Below are 13,007 nucleotides of genomic sequence, written 5' to 3' on the forward strand. Positions count from 1 at the left end.
TACTTGGATAAACATACCAAACCGAGTCCCAATCACCACTTTCCATTCCCTTAACAATTAAATCTATATCTTGTGCATTGGATTCAAGTGGAAAATTGAAGGGTGGCTTACTTGGGCAGGTAGATGCATAATGACCATAGAAATTGCGGCAAAAACAACAAATATTTGAGAGGTTACCATGAATCCCTCGTTCCATATCAACGCATGTAGTGTAAGGAGCGTACCGACCAATTTCATCATCAAGGAACACGTTTCTTGGTAGGTGGTTATGAAACTTCTCCCTTTCCATAATCCTCTTTCCTGGCCTACGTTTCCAATATCTTTTAATAGAAACCCTGGACGCATCCTCTTGCAACAACAAACTGGACAATGAGAAGAGAGTCTCCTACTAATGAGATCTTCTGTTGTCAAAACCCCATGAACTGTGATTTGGAGAGAGCCCTTTAGCTCCAATACCACTATAGAATGGACGACGGGCCAAATGCTTCATGCTTGAAATTGAACATCTAACGAATGGTCGAATGAACTTGTAACAATGAATGGAAGTAAACGAAATAATAAAAACAAGAACTGTGAATGTTTTTTTCATGAAAACAGTTTGATCAGATTGATCTGCTTTCACCGAACAACGACAACAACATACATATATATTTTTGCCAAACGTCGCGATGGTTGAGAAGCAACTGTTCTAGACCTAGACCCAACGATTACAATAGACTTAGGCTTGTTTAAACAGTTTAGCCCATACACATAATAATGAAGTCTGACTCATAATAAAAAAACATACACTTAAAGTTCAGTAATTTCGTGCAACCCATTGTACGAATTCATGATCAAACGGATTAATTCCAAAAATTTTCTACAACAGTGCATGATCCTAGACCACCATGTTTCTACAATAGTGCATGATCCTCTGGTAATGCAATATAAGTATGATCCTTTAAGAGCAGCCTGAAGATCATATGAACCTCATTTTAGTCTTCATATCACACTCACATTTCTATACCATCACAACATAACATCCGCATTGTCGTTAACACATAGATTCCAACTATTTTAAACCTAAATGGCAAGAAATCAGTCACTTCAATTTGAATCAGTTGTATCAGTTTGAAAATTTGAACACCCATATCAAAATTTACTTAAAATATCATAGTTCCTATCAAGAATCACACGGTTGTCTGTCATTTGAGATGGAAACGAACATTTATAAATATTTTAGGTTTTTTATAACAGAATGTGCTTATATATTACTCACTAGTTTAACGTTATATTACGTTAAATATCAACAAGTGCAAATATACAAATCTCAAACCAAGTTCTACAAAATTTTTCAGTATAAAACAAGGAAACAAATGTCAAGAAACCGAAGTACAACTATCATATCTCTTTCCTAGTCGTCGACAAACATCCCGCTTTAACATGACCATAAATTCCTGCAAGTATTAGAGACTAATGAATCAAGCAAACAAATTTGTTCCTTTAAGATCATAAAGAAGATGAGTCAAAACCTCAGCAAGTTCCTCATCTGAACATAAGTCAGCAAGACCGTATACATCATAAACATTATCATCTAAAAGAGCAACAGATTCAACCATAGACGAGAAGATGTCTAGAGCCGGATACTCGTCATGGATTTTCTGAGCTGCTTCTTTAATGTTCATCTGAAAAACATGCAGAATTTCAGCACACTAAGCAAAAATAATCAAAGGATTCATTTCTCATGTAACATTTTTGTAATTTTTGAAGGTTTAGATGGTTTAGGTTTTTTTAAAAGTGTTTGTAGATGGATTCCGGGATTGTAAGTGTTTTTAGGTAGTCTGCTTATTATCGAATGAGCGGACTTTAAACAATATTTCTTGAGTAGCAGGCTTTACAAGGATGGGAAGCTCTGTGAAATAAACAACGAAAAATGTGAGAATCTCTGAAAAGTAAAGTCTTTTCTTTTAACGGCGTATGATTAGGATATCGCTAACCGAGTTAGTAGTTAGTATGTTAGTATCACCAAGTTAGTATAACAAACAGATTTTAGTGAGTTGTTACAGTTGGTGTGCACAAACTTTCTACTTATTATTCACAAACCTGACAATCGATTGATATACAATTGATGCTTGCAGTATCACTATAACAACGGCGATGACGCTCATGTTTCATTGGCCTATTGTTTTCAAGTAATCTTGAACTTGTAGCTTGTGAAAATAAAGGCATAATCTGTTGAAACATTAATGACATATCAAGGTCTCCATCGCCATTGGAGCAACTCATAGTTGAAAACATGCTACCAAGATCTTGATTATCACCCATCTGTTGACCAAGTTGACTGAGTGCATTCATCATCTCAGGGTTTTGAGTTAATTGCTCCAACGTATTCTTCAAGAAATCTTGTGAATTGATCTCCGTTTGATTTGAAACTCTGGCTAATAACCCATGTAAAGCCGGATTCTGCATGAAGAGATTCATTGTTGTAATTTGATCCAATTGGCCACCGAAACCGACAGAAAGATGGGGCTGATTGGTGGTTGTAAGATGATCGGAAGCATAAGCGCCATAAACATTTGCGTCTGATATTGACAAAGGTAGTTTTCTCTGAAAAGGTGATATAACATAGATTACCCAATAAGTCAAATTAAGAGAATCCGAATTCGAAATATTCGAAATTTTCATTTATGCTCGTCTGATTACCCAAAATCTATATCATACACGTTTACGGACATCAAAATGTATTAACCAACGCTACCTATTACATCATAGGGGTTGTAGGGGTCATTCATGCCGTATTACAGAGTGAAGAAAAGCCATACAAGTTGTATGGCTTTGTCAGTGGTAACATCATTCATTTTTACTGTTTAGTTAAATACACCATACGGGTCGTACAATTTGAGCTCATATGACCCATGTAACTTTTTTGCCTTCCAATACGGCTCATATTGCCATTTTCTCCCTGTCATACGACTTGTATTGGCCACACGACTTGTATGATATGTCACTAGTGTATAGATAACATATCAGTGGTGTTTGTTTATCGGTTACCTTTTAATATTTATAGTTGGTTTTGGGTGAGATTGTTATTGTGTTTTGGGCTATGAAGATCCCAATAGGTACTCGTATAAAAGACACCCACGAACATGTAACGATTAAGGAGTACACATAAAAGACCTTGTTTTACAATCAAATATGAATTAATGTTACCAAAACTGATCGTATCATACTCAACATACCTTTTCTGATGGTGGTAGTTTAGAAGCTACTCGTTTTGATTGTGCCTTGAAGAAGATGGAAGAAAGTCTGCTAGACGTCTTCTGTTATAAAAAGATGTTATATTTAACTCTTGTTTACATAAATTTAATGTTAATAATTCGAACGTACCAATTCACTTGGTTTAGGCAAAGCTTGTCACCACAAAAAAAAAATCAAGTTAGATAAGAAAAAGTTTTTTATTATTTTTTTTTTCAGAAAAGAGAGTTATAATGAGTTTTAGCATAAAAAAAGCTATGAAAACTCACATACTCCTCTTGGAAGCCTTCTATTGTTCCTAACTTTTTCATCAAAATGAGGTTTGCAATACAAAACTCCATCTGATAAGGAGTAATTGTCTTCCTAAAAGAAATAGACAATTATTTATAATTATTATATGCATCAAATTAAATGCAATAGAAAACCTATAATCATAATATTTGTTACTGGAATTGGATAATATAAGTTTGAAATTTCATGATGATCATGAGAATGTGACCCTGATTATTCATTTTCGTTTTGTTTTGTTTTGTTTTGTTTTTGTTTTTGTTTTTGTCATTGTTTGAATAAACTTAACAAGAATATCTTGATTTCTATCAAATATCTTAACGATGATCGAAACGAGTCGAAGGATTAGAGAAAATACCGAAAGCTGTTCACCACATTGGCTGCATATAAAACATTGATTATGAAACCAAACTCCATCCGCAGCAGCATATGATATTTCATCTTCATCATCAACTGTTTCATCACAAACCATGCATTTTTCTGCAGACATTTCCCACCTTTTTGTTCTTTCTGTTTTTCGTTTCTAAATCCGAAATAACCAGATTCTAAAAATAGAAATTAACATTGAAGAAACTATAGAAATAGAAATAGAAATGGAAGTAGAAGTGGGGATGGAGATTTGAGTGGACAAGGTTGCTTTGCCAATTGCCATCATATTTAGTTAGTGGGACTAAGTTTTTGCTTCCGTTCATATGAAAATCTTGCAATATCACTTCGATGTTTTCTTTGTTTCTTTTGATGTCTCCATCTTATTATTAGACATGTTTTTAGGGCTATGAATCGTTTTACATTTTGTAATTTTGATAAAGCGCGCTCGTATAACTATAAGGTTAGTGGTGATGGACCGTAGTGGGTGGTGGGTGGTGGTGGTGGTGGACGGTGGATGGTGGACGGTGGAGGGCGGTGGTGGTGATGGACGGTAGTGGGTGGTGGTGAACTGATGGTGGTGGTGATGGGCGGTGGTGGTGAGTGGTGGTGTTTAACTCTCTACAGAACTTAGAAGATCTTAGAAGTGGCTGGGATAAGTCTGCACCAAGAAGAGCTCGCACAGACTTTTTTTAATGAAACATCTTCAAAAAAACAAACATTCTGCATGTGACAATGTCTACACGTGGTCAGCGTGACACAAATAAAAGAGATTGTGCGAAACAAACTAACACCTTAGAATAGCTATAAGGTTAGAATGGTACTTCTAATTGTTGAATCTTCTTTTATAGCATATGGGAGATATATATGTTATAAACGTATAAACAACTTAGCAAGTATTGTAAAACCTCTAATTAATAATGTTGGGATCGATATTAATTTAGCGAGATATTATTAATTCAACAAATTAATAATTTATTAATTTAAAGTGGTTTTACGTATGACCTTTGAATTTCCAAGTATAATGTATATTCACAAATTAATTGAATTTGTCAATTTCATTGTTTTATAATACAAAAAGTTAGTTCATGGTAGCAAAAAATAAATTATAAAAACAAGTTTCAATACACATTTCTTCTCCATGTACAATACATTAATCAAGCGGCAACAACTCTTCACAACTTTTTGTTGAGATACGAGAAGACAATGCCCAAACTCTTAAGTGCAATTAGGAGATTTAAAGATGAACTCAATATAAATTTGAAGTTCAACAAAAACAAGTGACTATAAGTTCATTTTTTACTAGACAATCTTAGAATTTGGAATCTTTTAGTAATTATTAATTTATAGTTTTCTTAGGACCAATATATATACACTTAGATTTCAAAAAAAAAAATATATATTATCTTATTATTTTATCGATTAGGGTCCAATTTTGTATTGATCCCAAGTTGAGACTAGATAAATTATTAATTTACAGAATATCAATTTATAGAGGTTTTACCATAAAATATCATCAAAATAAAATGTTTTGTAGTGAACATGTATGCACAACAAACACTACTAGGACATTAGCCATATCCTTTACCTATAAATACTCCCTTTACGAGGAAGGTAAGTGATGAAACAATGGTTAACCGGGCAGGGTTAACTCACTGGTCTCGTCAAGAAGGGTTAATACCTTCCTCTCGAGGATCGCTGGCTGGATCGTCCGCCGGTCGATCTCCTGCACAAGGAAACAAGTCGTGACTCGTAACAAGGAGGATGGGGTGGGGGGTGCTCCTTGTTACCACTCTCCGGCATGAGAATCAGTAATTTGCTTGGGAAGCAAAGTGTGATAGTAGTAGTAGTGAGAGAGTTGTGAAGAGATACCTCAAACCTGGTTTGGGGTTGGTATTTATAGCCGAGGAGGGAAGGAGGAGCTGAAAGGACAGACTGACGACGTGCAACCCTTATGCAGGTGTGTCAGGCTTTTCGGTTGTGGAGGTGAAGCCACATCCTACTGCAGTGTCAGTCTGTTGCTTACGTGTGGTCTGACAGGCGACTGTCATTGGTGCCACTTGCTCTGTACTGTCAGTTCCACTTGCCTTGTGGGCAGGATGTGGTGCCGTGCCGCATCGCTACTTGCGGTAACTACCATTGTTTCCGCGTTGTCCTTCTAGCAAAGACTGTGGGATGCGGTGCCAGGCCGCATCGCTACTTTGTGGTGACTGTTGCTGTTATCCAACTCCCTTGTATTGATAGAAGTGTTCACAGGATGCGGTGCTAGGCCGCATCGCTATGTTACACTTCTTTTATACACCAGATGCGGTGCTGCGCCGCATTGTTATATACTCCAGGTAATTCCTCTTCCATCATTGGGCAGATTGGATTCGACCGTTGTGTTCGTACGTACCCGCACGGACACAGATAAGTCTTAGCTAGTGGGGGTTTTGATAAGGGTAATGGTCACTCGCGGTCGTGCTGACACGAGATCTGGGACCATACCCCTTCAAGTCCCCCAGTCTAGTGTTGCTGCCGTATGCAAGTTGCATGTGGGAGGAGTACTGGACTATGGTGTCTACAAGGTAGTTTGGAGTCTAGAGAAGATTCTAGGCCACATAGATGGCTCTTGCTTTTCGTAAATCAAGCTGGGAATCCGGTAGAGTCGTGTGATGCCTCTTCCGTACCAGTGAGCAGGTTTCATCTGATGCGAAATTCTCAGCCTAGGGTTTTGATCTGGTAGCATGGTCTACCGTTTTCTAACGTCATCAGGGTTGGGTGCCACCTGTTGGTGTGTCGAACCAACCTCTGAGATCGTGGCTGAAGATGTCCACAAAATTCAAACCAACCTTTGAGGTGGTGAATGAAGAAGAGAGTGGGCTTCGAACCAACCTTTGTAACGGTGACGGAAAAATATCCGCAGCCGCAACTCTAGCTGTAACCTCTGCGGTAGCTGATGCAATGCTGTGAGTGCCTTTGCTCGAGCTCTATGTTCAACAGTTGGACATGTAATGATGATCCCTTTTTTGTGGGGTGTTCATGTTCTTCTAATTAGCTCTCAAGTAACCGCACGTCCTTTGCGATTACCTCGTTGCTTGGCATTGTTGGCCGCGTTTGGCCGAATAATGTGAGATACTTGCGTCATTGTTGGCCGTGTTTGGTCGAACAATTTGAATCTGGATAATGGTCAAATAAACATGGTCATAGGCATGGTCATGCCCACCATTGTTTATTCTATTCATCTCATAGGTGGGCAAACAAAGTCATAAGCAGACTTGTTACCACTATTCGCTCGCTTGTTGCTCAAAGAGGGCTCTCGAGATGATTGGATATCTTGTTCGCACTCATTCTGTAACCACTTTCCTTCACGCTTCAATGGGAAGTAGTTTTCCTTAAAGTAGCTTCGTTCATCCGCGTGATGACTTAGTCGTGGCTCTTCCGTAGCAACCATTTGCGTGGTTGCGTTCCGCCGCAGCTACTCGTGAGTGTCTACGGTTTCTTTCAGAAGACTCGCTTTGAAGAAAGGTTTCTCTTTGATGTAGCTCTTGAAGGATCAGGAGTCAGGGTTGCTGATGTGCGGTCGCGTACATTCCCATCCTTTTTCCCTACGGAGAAACTGTTTGCGTACCCTCTGTGGTTGTGAACCGGACACGAGGGATTTGAAGCTTGAAGAGAATGAAGGCAATGCGGTTTACCTGTTCCTGAGATGCGTTCTCGCAGTCCAAAGAACAACGCTGGTTCTGAGTATCTGACACACCTGTACGGACTCGTGTGTGTCATCTCCGCATATTCCACGTGTGCTCGTGGGTATATGTGGATATTATTTATACCCCTTTACATAATGTAGAGATATAATTTTTTTTGCCTTTTTGAGGGGTATGTAAAAAAACGACATGCGGTATGGGTTATGGTGCGGTATACCAGAGAAACCGCATGCCGCTTATGTTTGGATAATGTTGTCGCTTTTTGTTGTATACGTGGCTCAGCGCACGTGTGAGTTGGTGGAAGCTGTTGAGATTTCCTGGCATGTGCTGAAACAAAGGGATATTTGCATTGCCAATGTCATAAATGCACTGTAGCAGGAGTGTAAACGTCTCCTTTGTCAGGCGCGTGGGCGGACACGCGCGTGTGGTAACCGTCAGCGGGATTTTCGCTTGACACGTGTCGCTGCATAACTCGCTCTTTTTGATCGTGATGATTCAGTTACCCCTCCGCATTTATTGCGATAAGTATATACGGGGAAACCATTCATGGTTTCCCCTCACTTGTTCAAAATTTCAAAAATTTCCTGGTGAAAGAAAGAAAATTCCTTCGTCTTCTCCGATCAATTGCTTGAAGTTTCCGGTGAGGTTTTCAAGTTCTTCGAGAACTCGAGTTCTATTCTCTGTTTCTATCAGTGTTATGGCTGAACCATCCAATCCTCACAATGTGGAGGGTGAAAACCCTGAACGTTCGTCGCCGGCGGCGGAGGAAGATGAAGATGATGGTGGTGCACCTGGCGGTGGCCTACCGGTGTAGAAGTGGTACAAGGGTTATTTTGAGACCCTGATGACCAGCATTCAAATGCCCCAAGAGTTTGGGGCTACATACCCACAAGAAGGTGACACCGGTGCCGATGCTTCGGCGGGATGTCTCACCTTGTGGGCTGACTTCTTCTATGATGGCAACCTCCGACTGCCCTTAACGGTATTTATTGCCGAAGTGTTGGAGTATTATCGGATTCATATCTCCCAACTGAGCCCATTTGGGATGTTTCGAATCAGGAATTTTGAGTACACCTTTCGTGCTCTTGGTTTGGACATTACTGTTGAGAATTTCCGGCGGTTCTACCAGTTAACAGTATACATCAGATTCTTTTCTTTTAATCAACGATATGGGAGCATGAAGTTGATGGCACCTCCCAAGGGTCTGACAAAGTGGAAGAGGAAGTTTTTCTACGTTAAAGCTGCTGCGGTTACCGCGAAGATGACTTTTCGGAATGTGAATGAGACCATTCCTGCGGAAGATATTGCTCTTCCCACTGCTGAAACAGTGAGTTGGTTCTCATGGCTGAAACCCATTGAGCTCAAGAAGCTGGACAACTCGCAGTTGTGGGTGCTGCGGATGATGTTGAACAGACCTGATAGGAGGGCAAGGCCCGTTGTGCGGGAGAATGGTGGTAAGTACTCTCCCTGTTGTGCGGTTTCCTTACGTCTATGTGTGTTACTGACTTTGTATGTGTACTATCAGAGGACGTTGCCCTGTGGAGGATGTTTGCTCCGGACTTCGAGGGCAAGGTTGAGTTACGTCCGTGCGGGGAACGTGAAGGTTTTAACCTTGAGATTGTTGGTAATTTCCGCATTCCTGAACGCGGGGTGTTGAATGCACCGTTGCCACAAGGCAAAGGTATGATTTGAGCTTCTTTGTCTTGTAAAAAGGTTCACCCTTGTGATTTGTTTGCTTGGTTTTTTAAACACAGGTAATCTTGGGGCCCTGGGCAGGTTTGAGGCGAAGGCCGCTCCCAAGAAGCATGCGGAGAAGAAGGATGCAGAAAAACTTGTGCGGGGTCGTCAGAAGAAAAACCCCGAGGCACTGCCGTGCAAGCGGCAGGTATCTCTCGTTCTTGTTACCGCAGATATACCGATTACGTGGTAGTATCTGACACCCTTGAGGGTTTGGGTGTTTCAGGTGGTGGTGCGGCTGCAGGTGGTTCCTCTGCAGGTTCTAAGCCTGCTGATAAGAAAAGAAAACCAGAGGAGAAAGCTGCTGATGCTGGTGAGAAGAAGCGTCTGAGGATACACAAAAAGCGGACGACTGCTGTCTCGCAGAAAAAACCTGTGGTTGCGGCTGGTGAGTGATTTACAACGTTGTAAGTTTTTCCCATTGTAACTTGTATTTGATGGTATTGTTGCTTTGTTCGCAGAACCACAAGATGAAGATTTTTCGATCTTTGATGCTCCTCCTTCTCCCCCGCATGCCACAGCTGCGGATGCGGGGGTTAATAAGGAATTTACAATTCCTTTTGTCAAACTGGTGTCTGAGCCCTCGGTGCAGGCAGAGGGTACCGGGGAGAAGACTGCAGCTTAGATTTTTGACACTATTGATTCTACAGATAATCTGATCACCCCAAATGATACTGATGATCTGAATCTGAGGTTTTCGGATGTTGATAAGCAAAAGTCTGATGAGGAGAAGCAACAGTCCGATGCTGAAAAGCACAAATCTCTTGTTACTGAGAAGGCTTCCGGTTTCTCTTCTGGGGGCGCGGGTTTTGAAGGGACTCCTATTCAGCCTGGGGAGTCTGAATTGGAGTTTTACTTCCGCACCTACACGGAAGATCGAGGTACGAGCTACCACCGACCCCCCTGGAGTGTTCTGCAGGGGGATGACATTTTAAGTGATCTTTCTGCTTGTAAGGAGATTTTGGGTGGCTTGGGCACTCCGTTTGAAGTTAACCGTGCCTGTGCCTTGCCACGTGAGCTCCATATTAACCAACTGTCCTCCATGCTTGTGGGGAGTTCCATAGTGGCGAATTCCATTATGGAAGATTACAAGGTGCTGGGCGCAGAGAGGAGGAAGCTGCTCGCTTGCGGGCTGAGGTAGAAGTGTTGGTGAATGCTGCTCGTGAGGGTGCGGAGCAGCTCAAAAAGGATAAGGCTGCCTTTGAGTAACATAAGTAGACTGAGGAGTGGGCTACAGCTGCTGGTCTTAAACATGTTCGTACTCTTGCCAAGTTACTTTCTGATGAGCACAAGAGTTGGAAAGAAACACTTTCTGACGAGCGCAAGAGCTGGAAAGAATCTTGGGCGAAACAGAATGAAAAACTGTTTTATCTTCGTCAGGAGCTGACCAATGTCAAGGCAGTGAATGCTGCTTTGGTTAAGGATAAGGCCGCGACTGAGGCGGTTGCTAGTAAGGCCAAGGAGGTGGAGGCCCGGGCTGTAAAGGCTCTTGAAGAGGCCAAAGAGGCGAGGGCCCAGGCTGCAAAGGCTTTTGAAAAGCCAAAGAGGCGGGGGCCCGTGTTGCCAAGGCCCTTGAAGAAGCGAATGCTGATCGCACCCACTTAAAACAGACTGTTGGGGGCCTCCAGGTATGAGTTGTTTTTGCTGTTGAAATCCTGGATTTCTTTTCACAAGTATGTTTACCAATTTGTATGTATTCTTGTGTGTTCTTTGTCGTTTGAAAGGCTGAGGTGCAGAACCAGGTGACTATCCTTGCAGATGTCACTGCCCGCGCAAATGAAGCTGAAGCGCGGGCAAGGGAGGCTGCTGAGGCTAGGGATAGCCTTGTTTCTTCATTCAATCTGCTCAAGGATGATCGCGAGTGGATGCGTGATCACGGTATTGGGCATGTAAGTATTCGATGCCTTTTGCTTTTGTCTAGATTTGTCTGTGATAACCTGATTGCTTGTACTTTGCAGATTGTTAAGGCCATCCTGAATGCACCTGAGAACGCAGCTAGTGTAGACCAGATTAGGCTGCGCGCGCGGGACGCTGGTTTTAAGGCTGGTTATAATCGATGCATCAGTCATATAAATATTCTAGCCCAAGTCAAATACACCGATGAAAGGTCTGGGTTCCATAGGGTGGATACCGAAGCGCTTCTTGCTGCCGCGCTTGCAGCATACGATGATATGTGTATTTCCGCCCTTGAGAAACTTGAAGAATGCTTGGAGGTGGAAGACTATGTGGACCGCTTGCGGTTGTTGTATGCTGATGATGAAGAAGAAGAGGTCGCTTGTGATGGCACGGGTGGTGCGGGTACCAGCGTACAGAGAAGGACTAGGTTGGCTTACGTGCCCTTTTTTGTTCCCTTTAGAACATTATGTAAATCCCTTATACACTGCGTAGGTGTAAGAATTTGTTGAATATAAAGCTTCTGTTTTTGTTCAAGTTATACAAGTGTTTTTACTACTTGCATGTTTGAATGTGTATGAGTTAATGTTATTGTAAATAGCATCAAGTCTGAATTTGCCCTTTGCATATCTAGGTGATATACAAGTATGAAGAATTCTACCGGCTGTGAAGCGCGGTTGAGTATACTTTATACCTTTGTTGTATGAGTATTAGTCAATTCCTGTGTTTGTCCCGTAAGGGTTTAGGAATTGTGTAGGTTTTGTAAAAACCGTGTATGTGTATCCGGCCGGATAGACATTTAATCTTTTGCCTTTGCTGGCCTATTACAATATTTGCGTTTGGTTACCGCTTTGTGTGGGTATTGCGAATGAAGATTTTGCCAATCTGTTTTTGCAGATACCGCAAAGTGTAACATGCATTTGTAATAGTGGTAACAAACAATATTGCATTGAATCGTTCGTTTATTTATTTGCACATGGCCTGCGGCCCGATAGGTTACATGAAAATGTAAAAACATGGCTTACATGTAACAGCGCCGAAGCTGTTGTGCGTTCCATGTACGTGCAATAGGTTCGCCTTCTAATGTTTGCAGCTTATACGCGCCTTTGCCCAAGACCTCTTGGATGAGGTAAGGTCCTTCCCACTTGGGGGCAAGTTTCCCTGGGTGCTCAGCGTTAGATGCTTCGTTATCGCAAAGACGTAGTCTTCTGGGTTAAAAGTACAAACGCGTACGCGTGAGTTGTAGTACTTTTCGAGCTTGGATTTGTATTTGGCCTCGTTGATGGCAGCGTTTTCACGCCTTTCTTCCAAGAGGTCCAAGTCAACCCTGTGTTCCTCATTGTTCTCTATTTTTTCGATGGCCAACATTCTGGGTGAGGGGAGACCTACTTCGGCGGGGATCACTGCTTCTGAGCCATAGACCAGGCTGAAGGGTGTTTCACCGTTGCTTGTTTTTGGGCTTGTCCTATGGGCCCATAAGATGCTTGGGAGTTCATCGACCCAACCTCGTTTGGCTGTTCCCAACTTTGCTTTGATGCCTTCGACTAGGCTTTTATTGATACTCTCGAGTTGGCCATTCCCTTGCGGATGCGCCACTGAGGAGAATATGTGTTCAATGTGTAGTTCCTCTAGCCATTTTTGAAATTCGTCGGCGGCAAAGTTGGTGCTGTTTTCGGTAACGATGCACATCGGTAGACCAAAACGGCAGATGATATGTTCCTAAATGAATTTCCTTGTTATCATAGCGGTCGTTGAGGCGAGTGGTTTTGCCTCTACCCATTTTGTGAAGTAATCCACGGCCAC

General features: G+C 41.8%; 1 protein-coding gene across 5 annotated transcripts; it reads right to left on the bottom strand.

The window, feature by feature from the left end:
- Positions 1-1,278: 1,278 nt before the first annotated feature.
- LOC110867678 (pollen-specific protein SF3-like) lies at positions 1,279-4,086 on the bottom strand. 5 transcript variants are annotated; one of them, XM_035975524.1, is made up of 7 exons: positions 3,881-4,086; positions 3,504-3,597; positions 3,367-3,389; positions 3,219-3,299; positions 2,083-2,442; positions 1,512-1,664; positions 1,279-1,436 (listed from the first exon to the last, which is right to left on the bottom strand). In XM_035975524.1, exons 1-7 carry the CDS (start codon positions 4,010-4,012, stop codon positions 1,359-1,361), a joined length of 921 nt encoding a protein of 306 aa, XP_035831417.1. In that variant the 5' UTR covers positions 4,013-4,086; the 3' UTR covers positions 1,279-1,358. The 5 variants fall into 5 exon arrangements, with proteins under 5 accessions (XP_035831417.1, XP_021972379.1, XP_021972378.1 ...); XM_022116687.2 differs by having other exon boundaries at positions 2,083-2,586; positions 3,219-3,296; positions 3,881-4,083; XM_022116686.2 differs by having other exon boundaries at positions 2,083-2,586; positions 3,881-4,083.
- Between the last annotated feature and the right edge of the window lie 8,921 nt (positions 4,087-13,007).

This window comes from Helianthus annuus, chromosome 7 (genome assembly GCF_002127325.2).
Source record: "Helianthus annuus cultivar XRQ/B chromosome 7, HanXRQr2.0-SUNRISE, whole genome shotgun sequence".
NCBI classification, from domain to species: domain Eukaryota; kingdom Viridiplantae; phylum Streptophyta; class Magnoliopsida; order Asterales; family Asteraceae; genus Helianthus; species Helianthus annuus.

Coding starts and splice junctions, on each gene's coding strand:
- LOC110867678 (XM_022116686.2), bottom strand. CDS start 4,012: ATGTCTGCAGAAAAATGCATGGTTTGTGATGAAACAGTTGATGATGAA. Junction 3,598..3,880: donor AATGTGGTGAACAGCTTTCG/GTATTTTCTCTA, acceptor TATTTCTTTTAG/GAAGACAATTACTCCTTATC. Junction 3,300..3,366: donor TGCCTAAACCAAGTGAATTG/GTACGTTCGAAT, acceptor TTTTTATAACAG/AAGACGTCTAGCAGACTTTC.